The 22359-nt window shown below is 45.3% G+C and overlaps 1 protein-coding gene across 8 annotated transcripts in view; it reads left to right on the plus strand.

The window, feature by feature from the left end:
• The window catches only part of LOC128342858 (E3 ubiquitin-protein ligase RNF213-like), a 264364-nt gene that overhangs the window by 231842 nt on the left and 10163 nt on the right, over positions 1-22359 (plus strand). For 7 of the 8 annotated variants that reach the window (XM_053290892.1, XM_053290891.1, XM_053290896.1 and 4 more), the window contains 9 exons: positions 3506-3707; positions 5833-6029; positions 6762-6884; positions 13596-13706; positions 13959-14201; positions 15400-15481; positions 18506-18540; positions 18871-18965; positions 19402-19561. In XM_053290892.1, coding sequence (XP_053146867.1) covers positions 3506-3707; positions 5833-6029; positions 6762-6884; positions 13596-13706; positions 13959-14201; positions 15400-15481; positions 18506-18540; positions 18871-18965; positions 19402-19561 — 1248 coding nt within the window. Of the gene's footprint in view, positions 1-3505; positions 3708-5832; positions 6030-6761; positions 6885-13595; positions 13707-13958; positions 14202-15399; positions 15482-18505; positions 18541-18870; positions 18966-19401; positions 19562-22359 lie in introns of those variants that run through there. The other variant, XR_008315206.1, reaches the window with a different exon arrangement.

A 22359-nucleotide genomic window follows, 5' to 3' on the forward strand; every position in this document is an offset into this window, starting at 1 on the left:
CTGTATCAGGTTGAATCTAAGCAGAACTGCCTGAAGCACTCCACTTCAATTTGGTTCTAATTTGACTCTTTGGGGATGTGTTATTTCTCCCTCCCTCCCTCCTTTTTTCCCCCTCCTTTTTTTTTTTTTTTTTTTTTTTTTTGCCAGTGTGATATCAAAAGCGGGGAACCCTCAAACTTTAAATTGCTCCTGCACAGAAACCCCTGAAATGTATTTGCCTTCAAGGTGGCAAGTTTTACACTCTCAGAAAAAGCTACTACACCTTAAATTTCCAGCCCATTCTCCCAAGAAATGATAGTTGTAGGCATTTGAGTGATTATCATTATGATCCACAACATTGTCTCTGAATTGACATGACTCTCTGAAATAGGCTGAATCAAAGCACAAAATTGAATTGACTGCCCCACCTCCGAAGTAGCTTCTAAAGAGAATCTTTTCTCTGTACATATGTCTAGTAGCTTTGCTTGTTCTGCAAAGGTGGAAGCCTATTCACAGCCTTGGCATTCACTTTCATAGTGTGTGTATTTTGTTAGATATCCTTGTAATCAGATTCTTATAGAAGCAGATGCTTTGCTGTTTTCATTTTTTTAAACAGCATAAAGTTGCTAGATATAATGACGTCTGTGGAAATCACGGTTGCTATAGGCTGGGTGCTTTATGCCATTGTCTGGCTACCTGGTGCACAGTCCAGGTCCAAGCCCATGCCAGGTCAGCTTTAAACCTAGTCAAAAACCTTTTCCGCTATCATCGCCGGCTCTCTAAGGCAAGCTGGATACTTCTTCAAGCCTGAACCCCCCAAACCAATGTGAAATATAGAACCACTTGAACGAGATTCTCTTGGAGCCTTACAGAAGATTCCAGAACAAAAACTTTACCCAGTGTGTAACTAAGTAGGCACAGGTGGGGCTAGTTAAACTTCAAGTACCATCATATTACATGCCACCTGTGGCGCGGTGGAGAAATGACTTGACTAGCAAGCCAGAGGTTGCCAGTTCAAGTGCCCGCTGGTATGTTTCCCAGACTATGGGAAACACCTGTATCAGGCAGCAGCGATATAGGAAGATGCTGAAAGGCATCTTCTCTGTTGCTGGGACTAAGGTCATCTCCATGGGTTATACCCCTCACAAGCTCCAAGGCAGGACAGTTTTGATTTGCTGTTAAAAAAGAACACGCCTACTCGAGCCTAAGGGGGATAACACTGCCTCAGTTCTTTCTGTCCTCGTAGCTCCAGGCAGCATTTTGATCTATCTCCTCACTAATTTTCCTTATCTCTACTGAAAAGGCCTTATTTTCTCTCAAAACTCTAACCTTTATTACTTCTTATCTACTGTCTGAAATATGTACCGTGTTTTTTTAAAAAAAACCTTCTATGTATCTCCTCTTCCTCTTCCCCTTCCCCTCTTTCCTTTCTTGCTATTTTTCTGGTGCAGGGAGCACGCAGGACGGTTCAGGATTATCCTGGTACCGAAGGGAAAGAGACAGGGAGAAAGCTTCCCAGGGGAGACGAGATCCGTTGGGGCTCCACCGCCCTCTTTATTGGCAACAACGGCCGCCTCAGAGCCACCCGTGCCAACGGCACACTTTACCTTAAGCCACCTAATGGGGCAGCAGGGAAATGACTTGACTAGCAAGCCAGAGGTTGCTGGTTTGAATTTCCGCTGATACGTTTCCCAGACTATGGGAAACTCTTATATCGGGCAGCAGCAATATAGGAAGATGCTGAAAGGCATCATCTCATACTGTGCGGGAGATGGCAATGGTAAACCCCTCCTGTATTCTGCCAAAGACAAACACAGGGCTCTGTGGGCGCCAGGAGTCGACACCGACTCGACGGCACACTTTACCGTTACCGTCTAAGCATCATAAAATGTTTTGTTACAAAAAGGACTGGAAGTCATAGGGAGTAAAGCTTCAGGATAAAAATAGGAAAAGCAGCAAAAACCATTCCTGATATACCATCTGATATTGTTGGTTCCATCTGATCTTTAAAGCTGCAAGAAGGTGGTTCTGAGTTTAGCTTCTGAGAAGCATGGCTGTTGCTCCTTGTCCCTGGCTGGGGACAAAGAACTCCTGGCACAGTACCAGCCCCTCCGGCCCGTAGAGTCCAGTATTCTCTCCAATTTTTTTCATCTGTGTGCGGAATGAGTTTTGTTCTGGGCAGCAGTATGTAGGAAACATAGGAAGCTGCCATATACTGAGTCAGACCATTGGTCTATCTAAATAATAAATATCTAGCTCAGTATTGTCTATGCAGACTGGCAGCAGCTTTTCCAAGGTTGCAGGCAGGAATTTCTCTCAGCCCTATCTTGGAGTAGCCAGGGAGGGAACTTGGAACCTTCTGCTCTTCCCAGAGCGGCTCCATCCCCTGAGGGTGGAGTGCTCATACATCATCAAGTCTTTTACAGTGCTCACACATCATCAAGTCTCCCATTCATATGCAAGGCAGTGTTGTGCATACATGTATTCTGAGAGGGGCCTTCCTGATTCAACCTGAGCAGGATCCAAAATTAACAGAGCAGACATCAAAAAATGTGTGATCGCTCACATGCACACACCTTGGAGGGAACACTGTTAGAGTCCATTCACTTCAAGAAGAGAACTCATAAAGCAGGGTGACCAGTTGTATAGCTGGATCAAATAATTGAAATGCAGTTTAGAAGGACAGAAGCTGACAAAGTCTGTAAGATACCACGGTCATTTTCAAAGGTGCCCCAGTGAACAAGCTGGTTGGGGTATTCAAGGGCAAGTAAATTCCAATCAGAGTTGAGCCAGATAGGACAGGTGTCATCTGTCATTGGTTCAACCAATAAGAAGTTCCTGGACCCAGATGACTGAGAGTACACCCACATGAGCTGTCTTAGCCTCCTTAATAAGTCATTTCCTGGCTAAGGCAAGACACTTCTTTGACTGGCCTCTCTCCTGGCAAAAAATAGGAAATTTGAGTTGTCAGGGCTTTCTAGCAGACTGGGTTAATGTATGTGAGTCTCTTGCAGGAAATGACCTGTGTGATTTCCTGGATATAAAGAAATGGAGTCTATCAGCAAGAAACAAAATTGTTTACTCCAGTAAGAATTTTTAAAGGGGAGCCTTTCATCACAATGAGAATAAGCTGCTCTTAGAAGCTAAGTTCTTGTTTGGAAATGTATGGCATGCTTCTTAGTACACCAAGCCTTATTATATAGGCCTTCTGCTCCCTGATATTGACACAAACAGTCCCCCACTGGCTTTTACTTGAGTATCAGAAATGCCCTCTGAGCTATTATTTTACTTACGCTAATTCAGTGTTTTACAATGTATTTATTCCATTTTTAAAACACACACACCATCAGAAAGTAGAATAAGCTATGAAGACTAGTTTAATTCTCAGGCTAGCAGTTCTTTTGGTACAGGACCACCACCCCAACCATGCAGACTACACACAGGTCCTATGAATTGCTTAATTTAAAAGATTTGAGTATGGTACACAATTCCATACCAGAATTTTGAAAATGTCTTAATTTTTAAGGATTCTATGTCGGGTGTCTCCTCTGAAGAAATCAAGACAGCCCGACTGAGAGAAGATGGGCGCTTCCTGACAGACTACCTCCAATGGAGCAGCCAAGAAATCTCTCGAGAACCCACCATTGAATACTTGCAAGGAGTGGCCTGCATCCGACTGTGCATAGACAGGGTTGCAGAACTTATCTTTGAACTTCATGGAACTTCAGGCAAGTGGGATTATGGTAGCCAACTGTTTAAAAACTAGTGTATGAGAGAGTTCCTGCTCATAGATGAATTACAGGACTGGCTTTATCTAAACAAAAATGAATTTGTGCTTCAGATAAAATGAAGTGCTCGTGTCTTCTGCAGTCTTGCACTGCCACTAGAACGTTTTCCCCCTCTTTCAAAAGCAGGACTTTGCAAAAGGTTTTGTTCTCACTGCTTCAAAAAATGCTGGGTATTGGTAGCTTTGCATACTTTGGAAATAAGGGCTTCTTTTTATTCTTGTTCTCTGTGGATTCACAGTGGTGAGATCTGCACCTGCAGAGAGCATCATTTGGAACATTGTAGAGTTCAACTCAAAAGAATTTTGGCTCAAGACAAAATGAGACACTATGGAGTGAGAGTGTATTTATAGTTGGATGTGACCAACTAGGTCTCCTAGGTCTTTTTTGACCACTGCAGCAGTAGCACTGGGAAGCGTTTGGCTAACATGCTGACTTAAATGTATGCCTGTGTGTTTGGGAGAAGCATCCCCACTGTGGAGAGATTACTAAGCTCTGCAGTGCCTATCGAGAGGGGTAGTATTTTTGCTGATCTCTCCTTCCCACAGAAGTACCCTGTGCTACTTGAAAAATATTTCCAGAGGGTCACACATCGATCATCCAGGCTTCATGCCACCTTGTAGGAGAAAGCAATTCAGGCCTCTGATTCTCTTGCCCAGATTCCAAACACTCTTGCCAAACTACTCTTTTCACCCTATCTGCCATCTCCTGGCCTTTGAACCCTCTGCAGCCACTTCCATAGTATAATGAGAGCTGCAGATTCTGGAATGCCTCAACTCTCTAACTTTGCAACAGCTCCACCAAGTCTGACTTAGGTTCTCGTTGCTCCTTTGTCCATACTTTCATCTCAGAGGCATGCAGAGCCTCTATAAAGGCGGCAAATTACAGGATTGTGAGCATTCATTCCACACCTGAACCTAAGAAGCAGTGCAAATATGACTTTTGACCTTCAGTGGTCTACACATGTGCTATCACTTAATGCAACTTCTCCTCATCCAATCCTCTCTAAATTTCAACAACCTTTTCCATCAATGTTACTCAACCAGTCAACCATATTGACTGGTTCTGGAGAGAAGCACCATTGCTCCTCTCAGCTCAGCCGATTGAGCCAACCTGATTCCATATGTACATCTCCACAGTTTACCAAACGGTAGGATCCAGCCAAAGTCCATACACTATTCCAGTCTGTTCCTCCTAGAGATCTCCAGAGCTGGCTTCCTTCTCAATGTCATTAAGTCCTGTCCAGCTTCTTGGATGGCCTCATGGAATATCACACTTCACATCCTTCCAGATATATCAGCTATATAGATTGGGAATATTCCCATTGCCTTCCCTCCTCCCTGTCTTGTGACTGCTATGTATGCTCTCAATACTGTTTGCCAACTCTGACCTGAACACATGCTAGGAGTCGTTCCCCATCTCACTCACCACCATGCACCACCTGCACAATACTGGAACCACAGTTAGTATGAAACTTGCTTAACTGCCACCATTGTGATTATCATACTTATCACAAATTTCTTCCTTTGTCTGTGGTTTTCTGGCCCCCTTGGGATTTCGAGGCCTCAGCTCTACATCGTTAACCCATGCAGCTGTATTACATACCAGCTTCCACCTTGGTCCCTCCTCCACCCCCAGTCTCTCCATTACACACCCTGGGTCCTCTGTTCTCAGCACAGCGAGTTGCTCTTCCACACCACTATATTCCATTTCCACCTTGCCTTTACTGGTCTTGCCATCATCCATGCTATTAAAGGCACTGCCCTCAGCAGTCTGCCACTGCAAAACCTCCAACTGTGCAGTTGCAAAGCAGAGCTCTTCCCACTGCAGTGATTCGTATCTATTTTTGCCATATTGGTGCATTATTTGAACAAGGAGGAGGCACAGGTCACACCCAATTGGACATGTGTTTTTCTTCCATAGAAGAAGGGTTTCGTGCCAGAAAGTTCTAAACTATGTTCTGTGTGAGTGCAGATCCCATAAGTGACTGTACAGATGACCACTTGAATATCAGTTACAGGTAAGGGATGCAACCTGTCAGCAACCTGTTCTTTCCCTTTCTCTGCAGATGGCAGTAAAGAAAAGGACAAGCAGCTCCACCTACAAAGAGTGATGCAGTTCTGCTGTCAGTCTCGAAACAACTGGTATAAAGTGTACCTTCTCCGAAGGCTTACTAATCAGTATGGATTGGAGTTCACTCAAAGGCTGTCCAGTGAACATCAGTATCATTGGATGTTTCCAGAAGAAATAATTCAACAGCAACAGGTAGTGCAAGTCTGCCTCAAGGCCTTGGCAATTTCTAGATGTTGATTTGTTGGCAGTGGCATGGTGCATGAGAACCAAATTGGGGTGGGATGGGGGTGTTGTTGTTGTTAAGGGTGGGTGGGAATTTGCAGATGTTAAAACTTCCTTCCTTAAGCAAATCCTGGTTTTTTGTCCAGAGAGCTGGGTGAATAGATACCATCTCAGTCATTCCATTTTCAGGGATGCTTTTATATACAGTATGTTATCCTGCTCTCTATCAAGATGTTTGGACTGAATGACTCATGGACCTATGCCAACTTACTGCATAAGCAACTTCGCCCTGAATGCTCTTCCCCTGAAATCCTGATTGGCTGTTTTTCACCAATGTGTTAAGACTTTTCTTTCTCAGAACACTTATGGTGTGCGTTTGGGGTTTTGGTCTATTTAGTCTGCTTCCTTGACAATTTCTCTCTATTTTGTGCTTTTATTATATTTTAGCTGTGTGCGTTAACTGTTATATGGTATTTAATGCTTTTTATTGTGTGCGCTTTATCATTTTAAGCACTTTTGCAAAGAAAACAGTACATATATAGAATAAATAAAATCAAGTTTTAAACTCAGCTGTAGAAACTATTGCTTTTGGATAAATCCCATAACGATGACGTGCTCTTTTTCTTTTTAATTAAAATAAAAAATCTGCTTTTGTATCTATGCTTGTTTAAAATGGGACCTTTTAATGTATTGTGGCCTCAGAGACACCAACCTGGTCAGATCGATCGGTTCCTGGTATGTGGCAAAAACTACAGAGAGGTGCGTGATGCTATGGGAAAAGCAATGATAGAATGCCAGATGAAAGGCGTTGCAGCAACCCTGAAGGTAAGGGCTGCCTTCTGATCAGCACAACTCTTCCTTAATGACCTCAAGAGGGCTTGATTTTTGTAGCCCACAAAGCATTTACAGTAGGACTTTTATCCAGCTGGGCTGGCTAATCACCACCCCGGCCCCGCTTATTATTGATACCTGTTGCCCAGAGGGACAGCCATCAGATGTTTTCTCCCACAGTTTCACATAATAGATGAGTTTCTTCGATGTGGTCTCTGTCCTTTTACACCAGTAGGCTATGTGCCTGCGCAGAGGAACCCAACAAGCTCAATTCTTCTGATTTAGGTGGGAACCCCGCCCCTAGCCGCTATATGTGGCTGCGTCACTCCACATCCCTTCAGTCTTTGTCGTCCGCGCTTCAGTAGACATCGTGGAATCTTCAGCTTGGCAACTTGAATCCGCTTGTTGTCTTTTCTCCTGTTTTCCTCTGTTTTCACGCCTGTTATTTTTTTGTACTTCGTGCAGTAGCGTTTTTTCCTTGGCATCTTTATTTTTACACCCACGCCCCCCATCTTCATTGATTCCAAACCCGGCAAGGACGGGGCTTTGTGGCTGGCTGGCTGAAAGTTTTCTATGCTGGGCACAAAGAACTTTAAGAAATATGTTCGCTGTGGATCTAAGATCCCTTCCCCTGATACTCATATCGAGTGTCTTCTCTGCCTGGGGGAATCCCACATTGTTGAGACCTGTATTCATTGCCAGAGGTTTATGAAGCAGGCTCGAAAGAACAGGGCATCTTGCTTGCGCACTGCCCTGTGGGACTTGGCCCTCCGTTCTTCAAAGACCTTGTTGAAGTAGTCGTTTAAAATGGCTTCTTCGATGCAGTCAGAGCACTCGGACTCTGCTCCTCTGGAGCCAGAACTCCTGACTTCGGTACCGGTATCATCAACGCCTGCCTCAGACCTATCCATGGTTACGACCCCTTCTGTGCCGCTGGAGGACTTGCCTAAGTGCAGTTTGCCTATGGTACCAGACCTCCCTTCAGTACCGCTGAATAAGAAGAAGCCGACACTTAGTTCCACATCTGCAGGCAGGGCAACACCTTCCGCCTATCCCCAAGAAGAAGAAGACCCCGTCAGTCTCTTCTTCGGAGACTCCACTGGTTAAGAATCCAAAATTGGCATTTTCAGGGCATGGCTTAGCAGTTGTTGACCAGACTTCAGAAGGTCGCCCGGCCATGGTACCGGTTCCTCTGATACCAAGTTCTACTGACCATCTCCTTCCTACTAGTTCTCCATTGGCTTTGATGTCTCCCTGCCAGACGCCTGACCGTGACTTTGTGGGACAGGAACTCTCAGTAGTGGCCGACAAACGGGACTATGAACCCTATTCGGCGGACAAACCCGCTGCAAATGTGACGAGGTTGCCTAGACGTCGTTCGTCTCCTATGCGCCACGTGGAACAGCCTCCGCCCCATGGGGATCGGAGGGCTCATTGGAGGAGCGCTCCTCCGAGTACAGATACAGGAGAGATTGGGATTGACATGGACCTTCATACACTGATTGATACCATGTTCCTGCATGAGGTTCCACATGTTTAGAGGACGAACCCTCCTCCTACAGAGATTGGTGATGGGATGCCGTCATTTATAGACAGTATCCCTCGGATTATTGTCCGGATTGTTCTATTGGAAGCCCCAGTACGGATCTCAGTACCGAGGGGGTTCTGCTTATGAAGACGACAGGACCATTCATGATTAGAATAAGGCCCCTTCACATTCAGAAAGGAGGCCTCGCTCTCCTCGACGAGACCTTCATGACTGCACTAGTGGGCGCAGATCGCCTTCTGAGGTTCCAGTTCGGCCTTCAGTGCCACAATCTTCCTCAGTACCGTCTGTGGCGGCAGATGGGTCGGTATTGCAACCATTAGGAAATGGAGCTCCCAGCTGTCCCACTGGACTTGGCCCCAGATCCAGTGCCGCCTCCTGAGACAGAAAGTGAAAGTGAACCTGGCTCTCCGGACTCGGACATAGTCTCCCTGGGGTCGTCCCCTTTGGACAATCATTCAGACTCTAAACCTGTGTCTCTGTCTGAAGATCTGAAGCAATACTCAGCCTATGTGGTCCGCATGGCCCTAGGCTCTCGGTGTGAGCCTTGATACGCAACAGAAAGGGGAATTGGACCCTTTATTTGGTCTCATTGATGTTGAGGCTAAATACCGGCCTCTGTACCACTTCACACTGCCTTATTGGGAGTCATGCGTGGGAATTGGAAGAAGCCAGCAACTCTTTCGCAACCCAACAGGCATTTGGAGAACTTCTATAGGGTGCAGATGCTGGAGGATACGACCTTGAAGAATCATCCTATGCCTAATTCCATTGTGGTAGAGGCATCCCTGCACAAGTCTAAAGGTCGCAGTCTCTCTGCATCAGGTGATAAGGAGGGCAGGAAGTTGGACTCCTTTGGGAGGAGACTCTACTCGTCGTCAGCTCTTCATTTGCGGGTTGCCAACTACCAGGCCTATAACGCCAGGTATGACCATTTTTTGTGGGGAAAGGTGGCCCCCTTCTTGGATCTCCTGCCCCAGGATACACGAGATCTGGCGAAGGTCTTCCTGCGCAAGGCTGTGCAGGTGGCAAAGCAAGAACTTTACTCGGCAAGACACTCTGTGGAGTGCACAGCAAAGGTGATGTCCACATCCGTGGCTCTCAGGAGGCATGCCTAGCTGCGTTCATCTGGGCTGACCTACAAGGCCAGCGCTAGGATTGAGGATCTTCCCTTCAAAGGTTCTAGCCTCTTTGCAAAACAGACTGATGACACCTTACAGAAGGTGCAGAAGCTGAGGAGTACGGCGAAATCTATGACCTACTCTTTCTCTGCCCCTAAGCTGTAGAGGTAATCCAGGTGGTCTCCTTAACAGGCTAAAGCCCCTTCACAGCAACAATCCTTATTGGAGCATTCCTTTCAAGTTAACAAGCTCCAGCCTCTATATAAGTCCGGGTTCCAGCCCAGTAAGGCTGCTTTTCAGAAGCAGCGTCCGAATACCTTTCAGAAAAAGCAATGACTATTGGGCATTTCAGACCCGCCTGGCATCCTTTGTGGTGAATTGGGACAAGGTGACTGTCGATCAGTGGATCCTCAGAGTCATACGCATGGGTTATGCCCTCAAGTTTCACCATACAACACCGTTGTCCGGGGTCATGACTACACTGTCAACCCTAGCGTTCTATCAGGAGGTTTCCGCTCTCATCTTGAAGGATGTGATCAAAAGGGCCACCAATGTGACGAGCCCCGGTTTCTATTCCTGTTATTTTGTTGTTCCAAAACCAGATAGCAATCAGCACCCTATATTGGACTTCAGAGGCCTAAACAAACACCTTGTTTACAAGCGTTTCCTGATGTTGTCGATACCAACTATTTTGGCCCTGTGGAAAAGGACCTGTGGATGGTCTCCTTGGACTTGAGAGACGCGTACTATCATATCACCATACGCCCTCAACATCGCCGTTTCCTGCATTTTCAGATAGGGGGAATCGCTTATCAGTTCAAGGCCTTACCGTTTGGCCTGACGACGGCCCCAAGGGTCTTTACAAAATGTCTGGCCCCTATGGTGGCGTTTCTACAAGAGCAAAGGCTACAAATCCTGCCATATCTAGATGACTGGCTCATTCTAGCAGGTTCAAAGCAGGCTGCTTTGAAATTTCTCAACACAGTCATAAATACTCTGCAGACCCTGGGCTTGCAAATCAACTTCAAGAAGTCCCAGGCCATATGGCTGCCACCACATACGTGCTTCCAAATGCACACCTTTGGATGTGCATCATTCAGAGGTGGTTCCTGGATGTGTTTGACCCCCTTTGGGACTCCGCTCAGTTGAAGCACACACCTCCTCAGCTGGTGTGGGAAGCCATGGCTTCATGTGTCGAGCCTCATCATTCGGACTTCGGCTCTCCCTTCCAGGTCTCTCCTCCCTGCTGGGTGATTACAACCAATGCGTCTGAGCTAGGCTGGGGCACTCATTTGGGTGGTTATTGCCTGAGTGACCATTGGACATTGACAGAGAGGAGTTGTCACATTAATTACTTGGAACTGTTGGCCATATTCCATGCCCTAAGGGGCTTCTTACCCATAATTGTGGGTTTTTCAGTGACAATTCAAACTGACAGTACGACAGCAAACGTCTATACAAATCGGCAGGGAGGCACAACCCCAAGGAGCCTCCTGTTTCTTTCAGTCGACCTGTGCAATTGGTGTGTGGCACATGCGGTTACGCCTCATGCGGTCTACATCCAAGGGAACCTGAATGTCCAGGCTGACTCACTGAGCATACTAAAAACTGTTTCCCACGAGTGGACCTTGGATCGGAGTATACTCCGGGACATATTCGCAATTTGGGGTGCTCCGGTTTGAGATGTCTTTTCATCTCAGGACAATGCTCAGTGTGCCTTCTCTTGTTCCAGGGGAAGGGAGGGCTCTCTGGGTGATGCTTTTGTCCTGTCCTGGAAAGCACCCTTCCTTTACCTGTTTCCGCCGTTCTCTCTCATACCAAAGGTTCCTCGCAAACTGAGTAAGGACCACTCCAGAGCCATCCTGATAGCCCCTTGTGGCCCAGGAGGCCTTGGTTTGCGGCTCTGAAGCAGCTGACAGTGACTTGGGTGCGCCATCCCACGCTTCCTACCTGCTGTCGCAGGAGAAGGTTTGGGTGCTGCATCCGGTCCCTGCACCTGACTGCCTGGAAGCGCCTACCGACATCCCAGTGAGACTCAGGAGACATTTTGCTTGCGTCTAGAAAGCCCTTGACGAGGAAGTCTTATGGACATAAATGGACTCATTTCTGTACATTTCCTACTCAAAATAGGTTTGATGTTCTTAATCCATCTATTCAGAATGTACCTGTCTGTTATCTTTGAGAGAGTCTGGTTTGAAGCTCTCCTCTCTCAGAGTCCATTTGGCGGCCATTGTGGCGCATTCACCCCCCACTCGGGTTTCCTGGTTCAAGGAACCACTGATAAAGAGTTTTCTGAAGGGTTTATTGCATGTTTTACCGGATGACCCTGTTATGTCACAGGCTTGGGATTTGTCTGTGGTTCTGGCTGGTTTGCTGCGACCGCCCTTTGAGCCTTTGGCTTCGAGTGATCCTTGTCTCCTGATGTGGAAGATTGCCTTCTTAGTGGCGATCACCTCTGCTGGGAGGGTGAGTGAACTGCGGGCACTGAGGGTTGATCTGCCGTACCTGCAGTATCACAAAGATAAGGTTGTGCTCCAACCGGACGTTCAGTTCCTTCCGAAGGTAGTTTTTATACCTTTCATCATTCCCTACCACACACCTTGCCTGTATTTTTTTCAAAACCCTTCATCTGATGCAGAGCGCAGGTTGCATCGTTTGGATGTCCGGAGGGCATTGTCCTTCTATGTTCAGAGGTTGGCACAGCAGAGGAAAACTCCTTCTCTGTTCATTCTGTATGATGGGCCTCACAAAGGCTTGCAAGTTTCTGCTCAGTCCCTGTCTAGGTGGATTGTTTCCACTATTGAACTTTGCTACGGCTTGGCACATAAACAATTGCCTGCACCCATTAAGGCATGCTCAGTTTGGGCCATGGCGGCCTCTGTTGCCTTTGATCGTGCGATCCCTTTGGACACTATCTGTCAAGCAGCTACTTGGGCTTCACCCCATTATTTTATTTGTCATTATGCCATTGATGCCAGGGCACGGAATGATGCTAAGTTTGGCAGTACTGTCTTGCAGAGTATTTTCAGTTGATGTACTTCATTTCTTTGAAAAAAATACTTCTTCCAGGGTGCACCCTTGTTTCAGTTTGTTCCCTCCTCCTTGGGTGCTAGCTTCTTATGTGCCCATTGGTGTAAAAGACAGAGACCATGTCGAAGAACTGCAGGTTGCTTACCTGTAACTTTGGTTCTTCTAGTGGTCATCTATCCTTTTAAATGCCCTCCCGTCCTCCCCGCTGGGTCTACTGAAGGTGGACTCCGTGACGGAAGGGAAGAGGAGTGGCGCAGCCGCATATAGCAACTGGGGGCAGGGTTCCCACCTAAATCAGGAGAATTGAGCTTGTTAGGTTCCGACGAGGTCTCTGCGCAGGCACATAGCCCATTAGTGTAAAAGGACAGATGACCACTAGAAGAATACTTACATCTAAGCAACCTGTAGTTCTTAATATTGGATTGCCAGAATAATCTATTTACTTTACAGGATTTATATAGCACTTTTCAAACTTAATTTACAGTGTGTGTGAATGTGTCAAGTGAAGTTGTTCAAATGTTATGCTCAGGATTAGGGGGGAAAGGAGCTACCTACAGAGAGATACTGAGAATGAAAGGGAAAATCTCCATGCAGTATCTGATGGGATTTCTCTGAATAATTAATAACTTCTTCCTTTGTTGCCTGATGTATGGAAGAATGATCTCTAGTTAGCCAAGTTAGGAAACTTTACTTTTTTTTTTAACGACTAAGATGTATGCATTGATCTACTTTTAAAAATCATTTGTGTTCTAGTAACCTTTGTGGATTTTTTTTGCAATGCTGCTCTTCCACTATTAGTGATCTCTTGCTTTCTCTCTTCTCCTCATCCCCTAGTCTATGTAACACAGGGCTGCACAACTTCAGCCCTCCTGCAGATGTTGGACTGCAACTACCATCATCCCTGACTATTGGCTACTGTGGCTAGGGATTATGGGGGTTGTAGTCCAAAAACAGATGGAGGGTTGAAGTTGGCAGCCCTGATGTAACGGGTGTTTCTTTTCCTTTCAGACATATAATGGCAACAAGTCTGCACAGGCTGCTCATTTTCTCTTAGCTGTTTTCAGAGAGCTCACATCTCTGTATGGATTTAGTGACCCTACCATGTACCCTAAGCAGAAGGTAAGTGTTTTGTGGGGGAAGAAGGAGCTTTCCACTGCACAAATAGAAATGAGACCAAGGACTCTGAGCAAAGAGTGGTTGTAGTTTTCTGCAAAAGCTTTCCATTTTAAAATCTACTGAAAGATGCTAGCTATATTCAAATATTCAGTTAACATAGTTGAACATGCTTCATACAAAGAGTGAAGTGAATCCTCTTGAGTCTTCATAACAATCTTATTTTACTTTTGTAAAATATTTTTCTTCTTCTTTCAGCAATGTGATGTTCTTAAAGAATTCATCCAGAAATCCCAAGTTCTTCCCTCTGCAGAACTGAAGGCGTTTGCAGAATCCCTTATGGCTAACAGTCTCCCATCACTGACAGTAAGCCCCCGGGGCTCCAGTCACATGAAAATAGTGGTTGAAATGGCAGTTCACACTGCAGCTATTTTGCTGTGTAGGCAGAACCGAATCCTTGAACCTCTAAGGAATCTGGCATTCTCACCCAACACCATGCAAGTAAGTAAAAAACATTCTGAGCTTTCCTTTCAGTTCCTTAGATAATTTCTACTTCTCTTTACATAATTTCCCTTTCTGTTAAATGTCCTTGCATAGTTGAAGTAATTGGTGATATACACCCTAGTCCAGGGGTTCTCACATCTTTTGATGCCTGTGACCCACTAAAATTATATATAGTTATGTGACACACACCCCCACATGATTAAAGCTACTGATTTGATTAGGTAGAGATAAATAAAGCATGTACACCTTTTCAATGAGAAGGATGAGTTTGCTTGCTCCAGCTTTGTCCAGATTATTTATCTTTATGTTTGATAAAGCCCAGGTTTTTAAAAAACCTATCAGTCTAACCTCAGGCTCCAAGTTTATTTATGACTGGTATTTGCTCTTTATAGCATCAACTGATGAAAACTCTGATTCACACAAGTAGGATGTTGCAAAGGAAATCAATGTTTTCACAGCTTTCTCACAATTCTTTAAACTAATCCAAAATTCTGGAAGACACATAGCTGGGAACTTAGAAAGGTCCCAAAGAGCTGCTCCAGTGCCTCCAAGGCATGGGGAGGAGGCAGGTAGACAGGAGCCAACCATCTCCCAGCTCCTCTGCCATTCACAAAGCCAGGGGCAAGCATGGCTGGAATCAGTTCCCTCTCAGAAGACAAGCCTGTTGGCCAAAGAATTGCCAGAGTTGTACCTGCCCTCAATTTTGTGAACAGCGGAGGAGCCAGGAGGTTGTCACTCCTGTCTACCACCAATTACCCCTGATGGTTCCCACAAAGATGTTGGGTAAGGCCTCTGCCTCCCAGAGGCATAGCAAGGTTGGAGTGGGCCCTGAAAGCCCTGGCCACCACTACCCCACCTTCCTGTTGCCTTCTTCAGAGAGGGGGGCAGTGGAGAGCAAAGAGCAAGCTGCCACTCAGCTGATGAACCCCCTCTCCTCTAGAGGTTCAGGGACATTTGTGTCCCCCACCCCATCTATTATAGCTATGCCCCTGCTGCCTCCCTGCAGCTTCATCCAGACTCTCGACCCCCAGGGCTCCCAACCCACAGTTTGAGAACCCCTGCCTCAGTTTCTGATACTTCTTTCTATTTAGTTACATGAGAAAAAGGTGCCACTGTATAGTGTTGTTGTTGTTGTTGTTGTTGTTGTTGTTGTTGTGATTCCAGTTTTACTGTGAATATCCGTATTTTTCTGCAGCGTGCTTTTCTGCCAACAATGCCAGAAGACTTACTGAGTCAAGCTGCAAACTGGCTAGCACCATCAAAGCTTCACTGGTATAGTAAGTACTGTGCCCGATCTTGGGAATGAGCTGGGAAAGAGCCATTGTTTCAGTGGTGATCTCCAAAAAGAGGGAATGTTGTGGTCCTGTTTGTGTGTCCTCTTAACAATCTGATAATCATGTGACAACAAGTGTAGGAAGTAGTACTGAAAATCTTTATAAAATATCACTTGCACAAATAATACGAGATGTGAAAATAGATATTTCCTGGGTTGTGGGGTCAAGTGGCAGGAGCCTGGTGGCGTTTTATGCAAAGGATCCTTTTTATCTTGGAAAGTTTCTATAGATTTTTGGATATGAAGTTCTGTAATGGAAGTATGTTGAAGAGTTTGCCACTGATAGACTTGTCCTCCATGAATTTGTCCAGGTCCCTTTTTAAAGCCATCCAGGCTGGTGGCTGTCACAACATCTTGTGGCAGATGATCACCAACATTTAGTTTGTTTAGAAATAGCTCGGTTTGTTCAGGTCCTGCTCTCTCGTGAAGTGACTGGATTCTGCCCCAGCCCACTTTGCCATGTCCTCCTGCTGGCAAGGCATTGCCTCATCAGCTGCTCTCTTGCCATTGGTCCAGTTAGAGATGGGGTGTGGACTCCAAGCATCAGCTCATTTGGGAACAAAGAAGCTACTATCAGTCTCCTGCCAACTCCACAGACACTGACCCAGGCATCCTTAACCATCTCCTACTACTCCAAGACTTGCGGGAAGCAACACTAATGCCTATTGATGATGCTGAGAGACATCAGAGACTGGGAAACTAGATGTAATGGAAGGACAGGCTTAACTACGAATCAGTAAACTCTTTATATGGTGGGTGGGGGTAGACAAAAGAAAGAAGGCAGAAGAAAGGCAACCTGACAATAATTGCATACCTGAGTAAAAGGGAGATAGACTGGCAGGACACACACAAAAGGGAAAGCTGCAGGAGTGGAAGGGGAAAGCAAGAAAAGATACCTGTGGATGTAATACTACCGGGGAGAAAGTGGGAGTGAGGGAAGAATTTTAGGGAAGTGCTACCATGGAGTATTAGAGCTACGGGTGGAAAAGAGGCGGCAAAATTTGGAGAGCGGATCTACATGGTGGTCCTTGACTGTGATAAACTTTCCTTCATGAATGCTCATTCTCTATGTTCGTTGGAACCTTTTCTCAGCTCTCATTGGCTGCTAGGCTTTGGGCCTATCCAAAAGGTTGGTGCAGCTTTCCTCTCTATAAGAGCCTCTCAAAAGGCTCCCTTTGTTAAGGGAGAGCAGCAAGGTACCCCTGGGCCAGTCCACAAAAATGGGGGCTGTTCAGCTCTGCTCTTGTTGGAAAATAATAGAATACAAGACATGAGAGAGAGAGAGAATGGGAAAGGGATTTTGGCGAAGCCTTTACTGTCTTCATTGTTGCTGTGACAATGGGCTGCTGTTGAATTTTGACTCTGGTGAGGAGTGGGGTGAGAATAGCTGGAGGGCAGAGACGGTTTGACAGAAGTGGGGTTGGATTCCCTTTGTGGGGGGAAAGAATTGAGAGTTGGGGTAAGTTTTTAAAATGGGCATTGCTCCAAACACAAATCAGCAGAATTCTTTACTGATAAGGTTTCTGTGCTGTTTTGCTTTAGGGTAAAAATCAAGGTATGACCCATCTGCATTTGTTTCCATGCGGTTGTTGGGCAGAGGTCTTTAGTTTAAAAGACCACTTTTTATCTAAAGACCACTGTCCTTGCTAAAAGCCCCTGAATATAACAGAAAAGAGGAATTATTTCAGCAACTTTGTTTCTAGACAAAGAATGGAGAAATGACCTTATCTGTTGCTTGGCAGACCAAGGGCGATTTTGAGCTGGCATCGGTGAGACGCTTGCAGCCTAATGTGGCTATGCTTCATGGCTGCTCTGAGCTAGTGTGTCTTTTAGTAGCAGAGACACTATGATCTGTCTGCCCTCGGTTAGAGGGAGGAGTCAAAGAAACAAACTATGGTTATGCATTTGGTCATATTGTAGAACTAAGACTAAACTTAAGCTAGGTTCACAGGCCAACTTTGAACCTAGAGTTTGGACCTTGTTACATTGGCATAAATAAACTGCAGTTCATATGAGGATGTGGGTTCAGGTGATAGAAGTAACCCAGGTTATTTGAAATGAACAGGTTCTGCATGACATCTAAACCTGGCTGATGGGGAAAGCTTGTAACCATGCTGGCATGTTGTAGGGAACAACAGTGTTAAAGCTTAAATTACACTTGATCTTCCACAAAGATCACTGTTTAGGCATGTGCCCGAAATGTTCGGATTTATAATGGCCTCCGAAACATTTCAGCGGGGGGGGGGGTTCAGTGTTTCGGCGGCGGGGGAGGGTGTACTCACCCCTCCCGGCGCATTTCCCCCGCTGGCGCTCTGTTATCTTTAAGCCCCTCAGGGCAGCAGCGTTCCTCCCTGCCGCCCCTTCCCCCCGGTGACCAGAAGTAGCAAGCGCGCATGCGCCTGTCGTGCATGCACACAGCAGACGGGCATGCGCACGCAACGGGCACATGCATGCTCGCTGCTTCCAGCCGACGGGGGTAACAGGGCGGCAGGGAGGAACGCTGCCGCTCCGAGGGGCTTAAAGATAACAGAGCCCTGGTGGGGAAATGTGGCGGGAGGGTTGAGTACACCCTCCCCCGCCCTTGAAGTACTACCCCTGCCGGCACCAGAGATATTCGTGCACATCCCTATTACTGTTGATAAATGACTGTTTTGATTCCTTCTTTCCCATATGATATTCTTGTTTATGGAGAACTGAAAACCAAACTGCATATGAGTTTAAACATATAGCTGCTGCTAACATTTTATCTCCACCCTGGGAATCTTTAGTTAAAGAAGATGCATGCCCTTACATGACATGACACCTGCTCTTCACTGGTGGGTGGTTTCATGTGGATGTGGAAATGCTGAGCTTGGGTCACTTGAGTAATGGATCCAAGCTTGTGGACAATTTTTGAAACACTTTCATGCATAGTGCAATTGTGCTGATCTGTCTTCCTTTTTCCCCCCCCACCCTTAAATTACAACAGCCTGTCCAAATGGCCACCCTTGCACTGTTGGAGAGGTAAGGAAAAAGCTGGCTATACAACATTTTTGTCGACCTCTTAGTTATGCCTTAACATTGTATCTTGCATAAAGATACCTTGAGGCCAAACCAGATTGAAACTTGTGTTATACCACTCTTATCCAAAACTTGTGTTATACCACTCTTATCCAAATACTAGCCTTCACCAAGAGATGGATAGAGTTGGCTTTGCTTTATATAATTGCTTAATGATTTGCAAGATGGAAATGCCTTAGCCCTGTGCAGGTTGGACTTCATGCTAAGGAAGACCAAGTAAGTCTACCTCCACAGTCTGGTTGTGATCTTTGCTCTTTGTCCTTTTCCTTTCAGTGTGGTCGTCCATTGCAGCTAAGTCGGTGTGTTGATTGTGGTGCTGCAGTAGGAGGCGAAAACTACAGGGCAGTGCCAAACTTCGTTAAAACTCAGTATGTTTTTACTTTTTGAAATGCTGAATGGAATAATCTTTTATTTATGGAGATCTCAAAAGCATGGAAGGTGGGGCCCATGCAAATACTCTACGTGAATCCATTCTGAGGCTAAGCTCCACCTTATCATTTGTGACATCTTGCTGGGATTCTGCAGTGATTATCCTAATTCACCTGTTTCCATTTTTCTGGGATGGTCTGCATTTTTCATTCCCCTTTTTGCTGTGGCCTTTGAGGAAAACAAAATAACAAATATTATCAATTTCCGCACAATATATAAACAATATGACCTCAACATTTTTTCCATTGGTAACTGTAGATTGACTATCATATGAGGTGGGAGCTACTGGCAATAGAAACTTTAAAAAACAAAACAAAAAAACCTCTTATACTTTGTAGCTATTTCTGCTGATTGACTGTGCATTGTTCTGTGCAGGCCTACAGTGGACAGGACACAAACTGGCCATGTGCTTGGAGACCCTGGAAAAAGGGAAGCTGTGATAGCATCTGAGAGGGCAATGTCTCCAGCTGTCTTAATACTGATCCGCTTGCTCACTCATTTGGCATTGCTTCTGGGAGCCACAAAGGACCCCCAGGTATGTCTTCTGTATTTATTCTAAAGAAAACTACTACTACATAATTCTGTCTGGAATTTATTCCAGCATGGCCATTGATTAAAACTGATTGGAATTAAGCTACTTGAAAAGTCAAGTCTCCTTCCAATCAGCGCTCAGTGGGGAGTGAAGAAAGGGAAATGAGTGTTCTTCAGTGGGGCTCACAGGATCTGAACTCAGACTGCAAGTCCATTTCCATGAGTTAAAAAAAATAGAGGCTGAATCATAAATTGTACTTGAAAAGGTTTAGAAACAAAGTTAGACCCAAACAATCAACCTTTTGAACAACCAACCGCTGGCTCATGTCATTGTCTGAGAAAGACAGACACAGAATGCACCAGGACAGGAAATATGAGGAATTATAACTTTAGATGCGAAGACAGAGAAGTGTGCCACCCTATGATCTCTCAAGAAATACAAGTCTTAGAGTTCCTTGGTTCCTGCTATAACATTTCCTGTGTACAGTCTTGAGGAGCCAATAGGATATAGTAGCTGAGTGGCTGCAGGAACAAGGGACAAGCACCATAATAGTCGGGGACATTGAAAGTTGAAAGCTTGTGCTGCTGATTAGGACTGATGTGCCCCAGAATATATGTGAGTAAGTGAGTTAGGCCTCTGCTCTCCAGAGTGCACAGAAGAAATGACATTAGATCCCAGAGGCTGGGATATAAAGGGCATTTGTCGCTCGTGTGTGTGTGTGTGTATGCATGCCATACTATAAATGGCATATATACACACATAAGGGTCATACACATACACACCTACATATATAAGTACATACATGGCATATACAGCAAAACCTCAATTTTTCCAGACTTAAGTGGGGGGCAGGTCAGTCCAGAATAGGCAATTGTCGATATAATCAAAGCAAAAGGTACATGGTTACCAAAATGGCTAAAATGAGTTAAGATGAGTTTTCACAACACAAAACATGCAGCTTTGGGGACACAGAAGGTGATGGACCAAAACAAAAGTTTGTGCATTACTACACAAGACATTCTTTGGGACGTGGAAAGTGATTTTTCTGCACAAGGTTGCACAGCTTACGCTGGTATAGCAATTGAGAGTGGAATGAGGAACCAGAATGGCCAGATTTCTGGTTTGACAAATGCTGTATGGAAAACTCAGAATACCAGAATCTGGAAAATTGAGTGAGATGGGTGTGTGTAAATGGCATATATGTATTGGCTATATATACAAATTAGGCACCTGGAGCTTTTAAAAAGGGAACTCAAAGAAGCCAAGGGACAGCAATCAGTCCTCCAATTCTTTGCAATGGGAGGAAAGGAAGCAGTGGGCTAGTGAGTTTAACTAGACAGAGAGCACTGTTCCCTTTAAGGTGTGCATATGTGCACAAAATATTATCCCCCCCCCCCCCCGCGGCCTCAGCTTTTGCTGGCAGGTGCGTGGTCTTGCCGTGCTGCTGTTCCCATCACTGCCACCCAACTGCCAGCCAAGCTTCTGGTTTCCCCCTCTCCTCCTCCTCCCACCAGCCAGGTCTCCTTTTCCAGCTCCGGCTGCAGATCTCATCCAAAGTCCCCTCTCGCGGGACTTCTGTCAAGGTCTGTGGGTGAAGGAGAAGGTGGCAGAGGCAGCTCCCGGCAGGCCAGAGCCACATCCGCGGACACAACAGGCAAGATTCTGCCAATGTAAGTGGCAGAATGTCTGGGGGAGGTTAAAAACGTTTGTGAGAACACATAAGATTACTACAGGCAATTTATCTGTTGATACAATATAGAAAAGGATCCAGGTAGGCAGATATTCAAGGTGACTTTGATCTCAAGATTAAAACCAGGGAGTTGAACCAAACCTGAAAATTGGTTCAAGGAAGTTCTCACAGTAAATTGGAACAGAAGTTCAGTTGCCTTTAGCATGAACCCCTAAACACAAATGCCATAATAATCAGGCATTCAACTTTGAACAGCACACACTGTTCTGGTGCATTTTGTTTGTAACATCATCAGAACTCAGTTTAATTAGTTCTAAGTTCCCCTCCCTGGCATCTTCAGATAGGACCAGGAGAGACCCCTGCCTGCTGGAACCTTGGGAAGCTGCTGCCAGTCTGTGTACTGAGCTAGATGGACCAAAGGTCTGACTTAGTATATTGCAGCTTCCTCCTATGTTTATCCATCTTTAAATTTCTGATGTTATTGCCTGCCTTGAAGGTTCAAATCAGCTCCAAAAGATTGACAAAAATGTACAAATCAATCAATCTACAGTTAAGGGCCTTTGGCAAGCAGTTAGCTTGGCTCATCTAAGGCATGTGTTGGCTCCAGTCTCCAGGATATTTGGAAGGAAATGGGAAGTCTACTGTGTGACTATCAAATTATAGGGACAATTAACACTCAGGCAATCAACATTTTACAGGATAAGAGTAAGAAAGCAAGGATGTATTCAAATTTAAACACATAAAACTTAGACAAGTTTTATTTATTTATTTATTTTAATAGGCCATTTTTAACCACCAATGGCACGTACAATTGCTTTTTAAAAAGAAGACAGATAAACAGAATTGCCAAGTCCTTCCATCCATATTTATGGCCTGTGTGTGTGTTGCATCTATAGTGGAACATAGTAATGCACATATGTGCACACTGCCTCGATACTGCCGCCCAGAACAAAACTCATTCCACTCACTGATGAAAAAAATTGGAGGGGAAACTGTGCTTGGGTACTGCTCTCTGTACCATGTACAGATCATAATAAGTGCTTGCACTGCAAGTCGCATCATATTTTGTATTTATGACCTAATTTATTTCACTAATATATGTTTTATGCAT

The sequence above is a fragment of the Hemicordylus capensis genome, chromosome 2 (assembly GCF_027244095.1).
Source record: "Hemicordylus capensis ecotype Gifberg chromosome 2, rHemCap1.1.pri, whole genome shotgun sequence".
NCBI classification, from domain to species: domain Eukaryota; kingdom Metazoa; phylum Chordata; class Lepidosauria; order Squamata; family Cordylidae; genus Hemicordylus; species Hemicordylus capensis.